Source organism: Armigeres subalbatus, chromosome 2 (assembly GCF_024139115.2).
Source record: "Armigeres subalbatus isolate Guangzhou_Male chromosome 2, GZ_Asu_2, whole genome shotgun sequence".
Taxonomy (NCBI): Eukaryota; Metazoa; Arthropoda; class Insecta; order Diptera; family Culicidae; genus Armigeres; species Armigeres subalbatus.
In genome coordinates this window covers 24596670-24610452 of record NC_085140.1, presented here as the reverse complement: position 1 = coordinate 24610452, position 13783 = coordinate 24596670, and the positions used below count along the sequence as shown (strand labels likewise).

General features: G+C 42.6%; 1 protein-coding gene across 1 annotated transcript in view; it reads left to right on the top strand.

Moving 5' to 3' along the window:
* Window positions 1–3161: 3161 nt before the first annotated feature.
* Window positions 3162–13783, top strand: part of LOC134214152 (retinol dehydrogenase 12-like) — a 66215-nt gene continuing 55593 nt past the window's right edge. The window contains exon 1 of the mRNA XM_062693573.1: window positions 3162–4119. Coding sequence (XP_062549557.1) covers window positions 4031–4119 — 89 coding nt within the window. The 5' untranslated portion in view covers window positions 3162–4030. The remainder of the gene's footprint in view (window positions 4120–13783) is intronic.

Genomic DNA, 13783 nt, shown 5'->3' with positions numbered 1-13783 from the left:
TGTGTGTGTGTGTGTGTGTGTGTGTGTGTGTGTGTGTGTGTGTGTGTGTGTGTGTGTGTGTCTGTGCGCACCCACCCAAAAAAAAAATGTCACTCATTTTTCAGGTACTTATCCTTAACCGATTTACTCGCAACAAGTTGCATTCGACGCAGGATACTCTACCATTGTTTCCTATTGAAAATTGGTCAGATCGGAAAAAAGTCACTCATTTTCAGGCACTTATCCTTAACCGATTTACTCGCAACGTGTTGCATTCGACGCAGGATACTCTCCCATTGTTTCCTATTGAAAATTGGTCAGATCGGACTATGGGCTCGGAAGTTATGGCCAAAATACCATTTTTTTAGTAGAAAAAATGAGTAAAAAAATGTCACTCATTTTTCAGGTACTTATGCTTAACCGATTTACTCGCAACAAGGGGCGTTCGACGCAGGATACTCTACCATTATTTCCTATTGAAAATTGGTCAGATCGGACTATGGGCTCGGAAGTTATGGCCAAAATACCATTTTTTTAGTAGAAAAAATGAGTAAAAAAATGTCACTCATTTTTCAGGTACTTATCCTTAACCGATTTACTCGCAACAAGTTGCATTCGACGCAGAATACTCTCCCATTGTTTCCTATTGAAAATTGGCCAGATCGGACTATGGGCTCAAAAGTAATGGCCAAAATACTATTTTTATAATGCACGAGAAAGGCACCATCACCGCTAGGTGGATTAATCAGGGTTTTTTAAATAATGCGGTTTTTCTTACGCGGTACATTCATCGACGTAAAAAAACACAGCTCAACTGTCTAAGACGAGTTTAGTACCATTTAATTCCATTACGTTCCATTACGTTGAAGTTGAAGACACTCCACTAAAAGAGTTTTAATAATTTTTCTGATGGCTTAGCTGGTTATAAAGCAATTATAAATGTTATCCTTCATCGAAATAACGGTTCACCCAGTAACAAGCAATGTATATTTTGCTTCCTTCTGGATGGTGGATATAATTCCTTGTTCAGAGGTAGACATTTTCTCGGAATAAGGCAACGATGGAAGTAATTCCTTCTTTACAAATCGGCGTCTCAGTGATGAACTCTAGACAATAAGAAAAATCACTTCAATAAAGTTAAAAAAAATAGGCGTCTTCCCGGGAAAAGGCGATGGTGAGTTTGATCCCATTTTTAATATGCGGTTGGCCGAAATAAGACAACGATGGATGTGAGTAGTAGGAATTTCCCGGATAGAGGCAATGGTGGTTTGGAACCCTTCTTTAAGAGAAGGTGCTTGTCCGGCATCAGGCAACGGGGATTGTGATTTCTTCTTTGTAAATAGGCGGTAGCCTGGAGGTTAATGATTGATGTGATCCCTTCTTCGAAAGTAGTACCGTTCCGATTGTCCATATTTCCAAGAAATGCCTACTATCAGTCAATATTTATCAGACAATATCATAGATTTACTGTATTTATGTGAAAAATTACGTCAAAGAACCCTTTCTCTTCCACGGTTCCAAATTATGTCAAATGGCGTTAAGTCAAATTACTCAGACCCCCTTGAAAATGTTTCTTCCCGAAAATGATATTCTCTGGAAAATAGTATTTCACGAAAATAACGAATCGAACTGGCAATTCCGAACAAGGCCGGGTACATGCAGCTAGTGTAGCTATATGACAGACATGGCTGCCCCACACACGAAGATATACGTAATTTGCCAGCTGTGCGACCTCGATCGATTAAGCGAAAATTAGCAACCGTTCAACAACAGTTCCAGAACGCAAAAATATTTGTACCTCGAGTACCGTACGCTGAAAAACATGTTATTTAAATGCAAATGCTCTTCCCTCTACGCTCTTTCAGCAAAGGAATAACAATCCACATGTGAGAATTTGGTTTAATTAAGTCTAATTAAAGGCTTTTTCATTATCAAAAGCATGTCTCACGAAACCCATTGTGACACGTATTTGTGAACTTTGAATGGCACTGAATATTTCCTTATGCAACAAATAAGATACGACTCGCAGTATGTGACGTATCGAACATTATATTTGGCTTAGTAAAAAAAAACCCAACTTAATAAATCGAAAAGTCGAGAAGCCTTTCTCGCACTTAACCAAGACATCAACCTTATATACCACTAATATAGTTCGATGTACCATTTTCTTAATAAATTCTAAACGCAATGGTCGATCGTTATCAAATCCAATAGTGATCAACTATGCTTTGCCCTCTGTCGAATGCTATTCGAGACTTGTTGCGAGAAAATCTTCTAAGGATTACTATATTAAAAGTTGTCTAATGTTTCGTTTAGCTTTTGTACACACACATCCAATAATTCCTTGGAGTTCGTGAAAAAAGGTTCAGCAAATTCCTTCGAATGCATCCTCTAAAAAGTTCCGGGGGATATGCTTCCACGTAGACCTGCGGAAATTCCCTTTGCAATTCTCGTGTAGTTATAAAAAAATAGTGCAGAAGTTTCCGTTCGTATATTTACGGAAAATCATTTCAAAGTCGAGTCAAGTACGAGACGCTGAAGACGTCCTTACTGTTGAGGTCGAATTACGTATCTGTCAAAAATACAATCAAGTAGTGGAATCAAATGGAACTGTACAAACACATTTTATGACAAGTAAACACATTCCACTAAATGCCCAAAATAATTTTCTTATTATTTCGGAATTCTTGCGAAATATTATCTGCTGTTTTTCGACAGTAATGGTAAGCATCTCCACATTTTCATCAGGGGAAAATCGTGGATTCAAAACCGTACAGCTGGATACGCTTTTCGGAATGTAAACATGGTCGCTTCGCTTGTTAATCCATCTTGTGTTTTCAAGGGCATCATACCTGATAAAATTCATATTTTCATTTCGGCAGTTGTCCGTTGCATCTCGGTTGAGATTGATAATGTACAAGATGCTCAAGAGAACTCTAATTCTGAGCTTTGCAATATAATCATGTTCCATTCGTGTAAAGAAAAATTCAAACGTAGTGCAACTCCCTATCGGTGACATTTTCATGCGACAAAGCAGACAAACATTGTTGCAACGGCTGCAACCCACCCGATCAAGCTGCCTGACTCCACAGGTCCACGCACGCGCGATCATCCGCCCAGCCCCACAATAGATTTGCAATGCTTTGGGTGCCCACCTGCACTTTGTTTTAGCTAACGGACGGGTCAGCATGAAAAACAAGCGTCGCATGAACATCTGAACGATCTGATCGATGGATATCAGCGTCGGGCAGCCAAGCTCATTCGTATGATCGCGCTCGCCGTGCTTACATCGGATTCGGTTACTTGGGAACGCACGTTGGGGAAGAGTTGTGTTATTGAGGGTGTTTTTCCGGCGAGGATTGAAAAAAAAGTGATTAGTTGTGGTTAGTTAGTGCCCATAAAGCGGAACGCATAGTTGACAAATGATCTCTTAATAGCCGGCTGGAATTTTGGCAATTCGAGTAGTGGAACAACAAAAACTGTTTTCTACTGATCATGCAGTAACGAAGTGCATCTACAGGTGTGCTAGCCGGAGAACAATGCTACTGATCCGGTGAAATTCCCATGATCCAAGATCAAATCGAAAGATAAGAAGCGTAATTCGAACCCGAGAATCAATTAGCGGCCGAGTGCATCGAGTGTGCGTAAGTTTTTAGAGATCACTTCCTGTTTTGAAGTATCGACTCAAGACTGTTCTTGAACCACCCGAAACCTCGCTCCCATCTAATCCTACGTAACCGCTAATGACCTTGCGCTCGATGGATGAATATTGCCAAAACAGCAAAGTGAACGTAATTAATTTTTGCAAGTGAGTGGCCCCAAAAGCGCAAAAGAAGAAGCGAGAATATAAATAATCTTGTGAAGCCATTCGTCGTGCGGTGCCATCGGCAGATCGTGCGCCGCCAAATTATGATCGATTGTTACACCTTGCTGCTAGTGCTGGTTGGATAATCGCTGTGTAAAAATTTTGCCAAACAGTCATCCAGCATCCACCTCCACCGAGTGTCCCTGCTTGCATGGAGCTGCGCTGAGAAGCGGAGAAGGAATCGACATGTCCCAGAAGTCGGACGACTCGTTCATGATTTCCAGTATCTGCCTTGCCTCGGCGATACTCATCTTTGCGTTCGTGTACTTCCTAAGGTGAGCCAGTTGCAGCGCCCGTTACACTTAATTCCGTATTGAAATTCGTTAGGTTTGTGCATACGTGTTAGAATTGACCGGCGAGGGTATAAGTTGAACAAGTTATTGCGATAACGGCAGTTTTAGTCTAAAGGTTCCCCCAAACACACGCGACGCGATTCTATCGCTTGACGACAACGATTCTGTCGCCGTTGGTACGGAAGCGTAAATAGAACATTGCCTGCAGCGACCCAACGATAGAATCGCGGTGACTAGTTGTCGTCGTCGCGGCGATGAAATCGCTTAGGTCTAAGGAAGCCTTAATTCTTTTTTGCGAGATAACTGCGAATTAATGAATTCAGAAGAATGTATGGTTCGCGGAACGGTTTCAATTTAGTTTATTGTTTTGATTTAAATTACAAACATACTCTTATTCAAGACATTCGTTTTTTATATGGCTGTGTAAAATTAAAGCCAATTTTGTAGAGTTAGTAGATTACAGTTCAATGGTTACGATCAATTCAGTTACATTCAGAACAGTGTTACTTTCCCAATTAAATAATGCATCATATTGCTTGTTTTCCAGCAAAACATAATTTCTGAGCATTTAGTAAGGACAATAAAAGCAACAGTATGAGCAAAGTTGTAACTGACAACTGCAATCAGTGTTGGGAAAAACTTCAAAACTTATGAAAGATTCGAATCAATCGTGAGTTGGAGTGCGCCCAAACTCATGGCTGAGTTGAATCATCCATTTGAATCATCGCATGGTCTTGGACCACTAATGCAGTTCCGCCCTTCTTGTGATCGACAAGCGACCTTTTTGTTGTACTTTTTAAAACGGCGCTAGTCCCGGAAGGGGATATCGTCGAACAAGGATTTTTTTTTTAAATTTCTTTATTAAAGTGATTTTTAAATTATAAATAAACAATAAATTTCTCTCAAATTAATTTCATCCGCTGTTTGGAGTGAAATTTGTGGCAAATGAGTGGAGCGATGCGTCTTAGCAATCGGTCGAGATGCATTTTTTCAAATTTGCAAACGAGTTTGCTCGCGCGGGAGGGCTCGATGATTGACATTTGTGGTGATTTTACCAACAGTGACTGCAATACATGGAAATTGTTTGAACGTCTCGCCATTTTGGGAACAAACTGTTCTAAATTTTAATGCTTGCCACAAATCGAAATTTCATTTTTAAGAGAAACCGGCACGAAAGTTCAGATCTGAATATAAGCAGGTAAAAATTGATTAGTTCGTTGATTATTTTCCAAATTGTAATTGGACCTATGCGCTGGTCACATACTCAGCGGCGGCGCTATAGCAGCCTTATTTCCATTTGCGGTGTCGCACGATGGAGTAGCTAGAATTTTTGAATTTTTGCATGGTATTACATTTTCAAAATATTCTTCATTATGTTTGAATGTTTTTTTTACGTTTATTGCTTGTTAGAATTAATGTCATCCTATTAAAATCATGTTAATTTTATGTTTTTAGCGTGCCGTAAGACAAAGATTAGTTAAGAGAGCAGCCAAATTTGAACAACACAAATAATGTTAGGTTCAGGGTTGGGGAAAATCAAATTTTCGAAAAATCAAGGATGATCAAACTCACCCGCGATCTTACTTTTAATTTATCAAGTGATAAAAACTCGCCAGTGATTAAGAGTCGTTTGAAAATCGTATCTTGATTTGAAGCGCTTACCGTTAGATTTTGAACACTTTTTCCTTACCACCATGAAACCATAACGCCAAATAGAATATATAACGGGACTGTTGTCAATTAGTACACAAAACATTATTTATGCACCACTCTTGGACCTCTATAAGTTGAAACGGGTCAAACTTAATGTTAAGCTGTTTTTTCATAAACATAAACAACATGTAGTTTTAGATATTTTTTGATAAATAATAGTTGAATTACTCCCTCGCTACGAGATTGAATACACATGAAAATATGACTTTCATCTTTTTATGGCAGGTTAAAGAACATCCGGACTCGTCCGCACACGAATTTCCAAGTAACTTCACAATAGGTTGTTTTCATACTTTCCGCCATTGTTTTTCTAGGCATTCGTAACATATACGGGATTAAATGCATTAGTAACAATGTCCAGTATTTTGTTACTTATTAGTTCAATTCGTAGGCTCAAGTGCTGTTGAGCGTTACGGAGCTGATTCAAAAAATGACTTTTTATTGATGTTTTGTAGCCTAATGCAGCGTGCACACCAGTCAAGCAGTTTGACGAACATTGCCTCCACCCCCAAGAAAACGCTTCGGTTACTGCTTTGTTTGAACGTGTATGAAGTTGTTAGAACAATCATTTGACAGTTGGCGGCTCGGTTGGAAAAAATTAAAACGGTTTGATTTTGGTTTGAGTTGTTGGGGGTGGAGTCAAGGTTCGCCGAACATGTTTGAGCATTTGTAGTGAAGTTGCACAAACCCCCATATATTTTTTGATGGTTGGTGCTCAAGTTGGCGCTTCGGTCGTTCGTGTGTGATATTGTTGGTCGAATAAATTGATTGTTCGTGACGCTGTTGGTAAAACTTGATGGATGTTTGAATAAACGAGAGGTGGAGTCAATGTTGGTCAAACTGCTTGACCGTGTGTACGTTCCATAACGCTCATATAATAATGTTAGCTCGGGCACTCGCTGCTAACACACTTAAAACTCTACGAAGCATTACTCAAGCTCTATTCCTTTCGTCTCCTTTCCACTATCTAATCTCATGAACAATCAGAATATTAATTGAATTGAATTCGCTCTTACCGATTGTATTAAAAACAGATTATATTCATAAATCTGGATATAACTTGAATACATTATAGTTGATATTATATAGGTAAGTAGAGGCATAGATATAATAGGGGGTAGAGGATTAAATGGGCAGTTGCCACGGTCAAGCAAATAGTTACGATTCGAATAAGCATTCTACTTAGTCCTAAGTAAAGTAATCACATTATGAAATCTTTTAATCTGAATAACGGAATCAATACAGGATTTTTTTTTTAATTGTGATTGGATCGAACCTATAGAAAGAACAGTTTCTCTCTTACAAACAAAATAATTTAAGTGATGAAATGAGGCACTCATATGTATCCAAAAACAATATCAGACTTTTATTTCACCAAGTTTCCAATGCAATTGATGTTTTGCGTGATTAACACTCCTCCGACCGTGATAGGTTTTACTTACACGAACGACCATGCCTCGAAAGACACTATTTTCAAATCGCTATATCTCAGCCGTTAGTGAACCGATTTGAACAATTTTGGGACTCACAAATTTTCCCGTCCATCAAGATTTGTCTGAGATGTTGAGACCTCCGATCGGACCAAAAATGACCTCTGTGGACCTCCAAACGTCGGAGCAAGTCGTGATTTTCATACAAATTTCGTGGTTGGTGCTCACCAGCTTGATGTTCATGCTAATATTAGTAAGATACTTCGAAATCCGTGAGATTTAGAAAAATGCCGTCTTCTACAATTTTGATCAGGAGGCCAAAACTAAACTGTCGCAGATCATGATATTTTGGAACTCGTCCGCTTGGCGGCGCTAGTGTATATGGGAATATTCGGTCGGTCAAATATTTCGGAATCCGAAAGATTTAGAAAGCCGCCGTCTTCTACAAATTTGTAAAGGAGGCCAAAACCATACTGTCCTAGATCATATTATTTTGGAACTTGTCCGCTTGGCGGCGCTAGTGTATATGGGAATACTCGTTGGGTCAAATATTTCGGAATCCGAAAGATTTAGAAAGCCGCCGTCTTATACAATTTTGTTCAGGAGGCCAAAACTAAACTGTCGCAGATCATGATATTTTGGAACTCGTCCGCTTGGCGGCGCTAGTGTATATGGGAATATTCGGTCGGTCAAATATTTCGGAATCCGAAAGATTTAGAAAGCCGCCGTCTTCTACAAATTTGTAAAGGAGGCCAAAACCATACTGTCCTAGATCATATTATTTTGGAACTTGTCCGCTTGGCGGCGCTAGTGTATATGGGAATACTCGTTGGGTCAAATATTTCGGAATCCGAAAGATTTAGAAAGCCGCCGTCTTCTACAAATTTGTTCAGGAGGCCAAAACCATACTGTCGCAGATCATATTATTTTGGAACTCGTCCGCTTGGTGGCGCTAGTATATATGGAAATACTCGTTGGGTCAAATATTTCGGAGTCCGTAGGATTTAGAAAGCTGCCGTCTTCTACAAATTTGTTCAGGAGGCCATAACCATACTGTCGCAGATCATATTATTTTGGAACTCGTCCGCTTGGTGGCGCTAGTGTATATGGAAATACTCTTTGGGTCAAATATTTCGGAGTCCGTCGGATTTAAAAAGCTGCCGTCTTCTACAAATTTGTTCAGGAGGCCATAACCATACCGTCGCAGATCATATTATTTTGGAATTCGTCCGCTTGGCGGCGCTAGTGTATATGCAAATACTCCTAGGGTCGAATATTTCGGAATCCGAAAGATTTAGAAGGCTGCCGTCTTATACAAATTTGTTCAGGAGGCCAAAACCATACTGTCGCAGATCATATTATTTTGGAACTCCTCCGCTTGGTGGCGCTAGTGTATATGGGAATACTCGGTCGGTCAAATATTTCGGAATCCGTAGGATTTAGAAAGCTGCCGTCTTCTACAAATTTGTTCAGGAGGTCCTAACCATACTGTCGCAGATTATATTATATTGGAACTCGTCCGCTTGGTGGCGCTAGTGTATATGGAAATACTCGTTGGGTCTAATATTTCGGAGTCCGTCGGATTTAAAAAGCTGCCGTCTTCTACAAATTTGTTCAGGAGGCCATAACCATACCGTCGCAGATCATATTATTTTGGAATTCGTCCGCTTGGCGGCGCTAGTATATATGGGAATACTCGTTGGGTCAAATATTTCGGAATGCGAGACTTTATAAGATCAGAATTCATCTGCTTGAATGAATGTTAGTGAGCACATACGGAAACAATAAACCACTAGGTATATGTTTCAGTGACATGCACGTTAGGTTTTTATTTCACTTGATGATACATTCAATAGTACTATTTCTTTAGAAAAAAATATCAACTAATAAAGTGTCAAAATGAATATTTAACATAACTAGTTTAACAAAATTATTCTTATTTCACTCCCGTTTTGCACAGTTTGGCCAACAGTTGAAAATATCCTTCACTCTGTGCTCAAAGCACACTACACTTTTTCTTTTTGATCTGGTACAGAAGTTGCAGATGGTCTCTCCTATCTGCTGCCTATGCGGAATCGGTTCTCCAAAACACACTTATTTATTATTTGTTCAGACAAAGGCCGAAGTGGCCTGTGCGGTATATAAGAGTCTTCTCCACCCCGCTCGGTCTACATGTCGCCAACCACGCAGTTTACGGAGCGTCCGCAAGTCATTTTCCACCTGATCGATCAACCTTGTCCGCTACGCACCTCGCCTTCTTGTGCCCGTTGGATCGTTGTCGAGAACCATCTTAACCGGGTTACTGTCCTACATTCTAGCTACGTGCCCGGCCCACCGTTGTCTTCCAATTTTCGCGGTATGAACGATGGATGGTTCTCCCATCAGCTCATGCAACTCGTAGTTCATTCTCCACATACCGTCCGCCATCTGCACCCCACCATAGATGGTACGCAGCACTATCCTTTCGAAAACTCCAAGTGCGCGTTGGTCCTCCACGAGCATTGTCCATGTCTCGTGTCCGTAGGGGACTACCGGTCTAATGAGCGTTTTGTAGATTGTCAGATTGTCTTGCGGAGTCTGAAGTACGTATGATTGCCAGCCACTATACGTCTCCGCCTATATCTGCTGGTATCATTTTCGGCAGTCACCAGTGAGCCCAAGTACACAAATTCTTCTACCACCTCGAGTTCGTTACCACCGATGCAAACTGGAGGTGGGTGGCTCACATTGTCTTCTCTTGAGCCTCTTCCTATCATGTATTTCGTCTTCGACGTGTTGATGACTAGTCCAATCCGCTTAGCTTTCCTCTTCAGTCTGATGTAGGCTTCCTCCATTTTCTCAAAGTTACGTGCTATAATTTCTATGTCGTCGGCGAAGCCAAATAGCTGGACGGACTTATTGAAAATTGTACCAATCGTGTTAATCCCTGCTCTTCGTATTACCCCTTCCAAAGAGATGTTGAATAGCAGACACAAAAGACCATCACCTTGCCGTAACCCTATACGCGCGGTCTCGAGAATGCCCCTGAAAATCGAACTACGCACATCACCCGATCCATCGTCGCTATGATCAAGTCAGTTTATCCGGAAATCCGTGTTCGTGCATTAGCTGCCATAGCTGGACCCAATCGAAGTCGATGAATAGATGATGTGTGGGCACGTTTAATTCGCGGAATTTCTGCAGTACTTGTCGAATGGCGAACACCTGGTCTGTGGTATATCGGTCGTATGTCTGCTCCAACTGTGCGTAGAACGCTTCTTTCTCGTCATCGGGTGTCCCTTCGTGTGGGCAGTGCACGTTGATGATGCCATAGTTGAAGAAACTGCCTTTTATCCTCAGCTTGCACATCCTTGCGTTGATTGGCTGCCACCCAATCACGCGTTGGCACATCTTACCCAGCACTATGAAGCCGGTTCCCAGCTCGTTGGTGGTTCCACAGCTTTGGTAGAAGGTAGCCGCTCGATGTCCGTTTTTTCCACACTTTCTGTCCTGTCCAGCAAATCTCCTGCAGCACCACGATGTCGAAGTTGCGGGGATGTAATTCATCGTAGATCATCCTGTCGCGATCTGCGAAACCTAGCGACTTGCAGTTCCATGTTCCAAGCTTCCAATCAAGATCCTTTATTCGTCGTCTAGGTCTTTGCCCATTTTATATCGAGTCGCATTATCTCTTATATTGCTCGTAATTATTGGTTTTCCAGGCGGCTTATTGCTTTTGTTTGAATGAATAGATTGAACATGTGATATTCTCATATTTGGAATAAACGTTAAGGTCTGCTTCAGAAGATCATGTTGAACATTTTCGTTTTACAATTTCTCAACCGTCACGAAGAACTTCCGGAGGAATTCCTGGAGGAACTTCCGGAGGAATTCCTGGAGGAACTTCCGGAGGAATTCCTGGAGGAACTTCCGGAGGAATTCCTGGAGGAACTTCCGGAGGAATTCCTGGAGGAACTTCCGGAGGAATTCCTGGAGGAACTTCCGGAGGAATTCCTGGAGGAACTTCCGGAGGAATTCCTAGAGGAACTTCCGGAGGAATTCCTGGAGGAACTTCCGGAGGAATCCCTGGAGGAACTTCCGGAGGAATTCCTGGAGGAACTTCCGGAGGAATTCCTGGAGGAACTTCCGGAGGAATTCATGGAGGAACTTCCGGAGGAATTCCTGGAGGAACTTCCGGAGGAATTCCTGGAGGAACTTCCGGAGGGATTCCTGGAGGAACGTGCGGTGGAATTCCTGGAGGAACTTCCGGAGGAATTCCTGGAGGAACTTCCGGAGGAATTCCTGGAGGAACTTCCGGAGGAATTCCTGGAGGAACTTCCGGAGGAATTCCTGGAGGAACTTCCGGAGGAATTCCTGGAGGAACTTCCGGAGGAATTCCTGGAGGAACTTCCGGAGGAATTCCTGGAGGAACTGGAGGAATTCCTGGATGAACTGGAGGAACTCCTGGAGGAACTTCCGGAGGAATTCCTAGAGGAACTTCCGGAGGGATTCCTGGAGGAACTTCCGGAGGAATTCCTGGAGGAACTTCCGGAGGAATTCCTGGAGGAACTTCCGGAGGAATTCCTGGATGAACTTCCGGAGGAATTCCTGGAGGAACTTCCGGAGGAATTCCTGGAGGAACTTCCGGAGGAATTCCTGGAGGAACTTCCGGAGGAATTCCTGGAGGAACTTCGGAGGAATTCCTGGAGGAACTTCGGAGGAATTCCTGGAGGAACTTCGGAGGAATTCCTGGAGGAACTTCCGGAGGAATTCCTGGAGGAACTTCCGGAGGAATTCCTGGAGGAACTTCCGGAGGAATTCCTGGAGGAACTTCCGGAGGAATTCCTGGAGGAACTTCCGGAGGAATTCCTGGAGGAACTTCGGAGGAATTCCTGGAGGAACTTCGGAGGAATTCCTGGAGGAACTTCGGAGGAATTCCTGGAGGAACTTCCGGAGGAATTCCTGGAGGAACTTCCGGAGGAATTCCTGGAGGAACTTCCGGAGGAATTCCTGGAGGAACTTCGGAGGAATTCCTGGAGGAACTTCCGGAGGAATTCCTGGAGGAACTTCGGAGGAATTCCTGGAGGAACTTCCGGAGGAATTCCTGGAGGAACTTCCGGAGGAATTCCTGGAGGAACTTCCGGAGGAATTCCTGGAGGAACTTCCGGAGGAATTCCTGGAGGAACTTCCGGAGGAATCCCTGGAGGAACTTCCGGAGGAATTCCTGGAGGAACTCCTGGAGGAACTTCCGGAGGAATTCCTGGAGGAACTTCCGGAGGAATTCCTGGAGGAACTTCCGGAGGAATTCCTGGAGGAACTTCCGGAGGAATTCCTGGAGGAACTTTCGGAGGAATTCCTGGAGGAACTTCCGGAGGAATTCCTGGAGGAACTTCCGGAGGAATTCCTGGAGGAACTTCCGGAGGAATTCCTGGAGGAACTTCCGGAGGAATTCCTGGAGGAACTTCCGGAGGAATTCCTGGAGGAAGTTCCGGAGGAATTCCTGGAGGAAGTTCCGGAGGAATTCCTGGAGAAACTTCCGGAGGAAATCCTGGAGGAACTTCCGGAGGAATTCCTGGATGAACTTCCGGAGGAATTCCTGGAGGAACTTCCGGAGGAATTCCTGGAGGAACTTCCGGAGGAACTCCTGGAGGAACTCCTGGAGGAACTTCCGGAGGAATTCCTGGAAGAACTTCCGGAGGAATTGTTTTTGGCCTCCTAAACAAAACTGTAGAAGACGGCAGCTTTCAAATTTTTTCGGATTCCGAAAAATTTGACCCAACGAGCTTTCTCATATACACTAGCGCCGCCAAGCGGACGGTTTTGGCCTCCAGAAAAAAAAATTAAAAGGTGGCAGCTTTCTAAATCTTACGGATTCCGAAATATTTGACCCAACTAGCTTTCTTATATACATTAGCGCCGCCAAGCGGACGAGTTCCAAAATAATATGATTTGCGACAGTATGTTTTTGGCCTCCTGAACAAAATTGTAGAAGACGGCAGCCTTCTAAAATTTTCGGATTCCGAAATATTTACCCAACTCACATACTCTAGCGCCACCAAGCGGACGAGTTCCAAAATATTATGATCTGCGATAGTATGGATCTGACATCCGGAACAAAATTTTAAAGACGGCAGCTTTCTTAATCTTTCGAATTCCGAAATATTTGACTGAACGAGCTTTTTCATATACACTACCGCCGCCAAGCGGACGAGTTCCAAAATAATATGATCTGCGACAGTATGTTTTTGGCCTCCTAAACAAAATTGTAGAAGACGGCAGCTTTCTAAAATTTTCGAATTCCGAAATATTTTTCCCAACTAGCTTTCTCATATACTCTGGCGCCGCCAAGCGAACGAGTTCCGAAATATTATGATCTACGATAGTATGGATCTGACCTCCGGAACAAAATTGTAGAACACGGCAGCTTTCTAAATCCTACGGACTCCGAAATATTTGACCCAACGAGTATTCCCATATACACTAGCGCCACCAAGCGGACGAGTTCCAAAATAATATGATCTGCG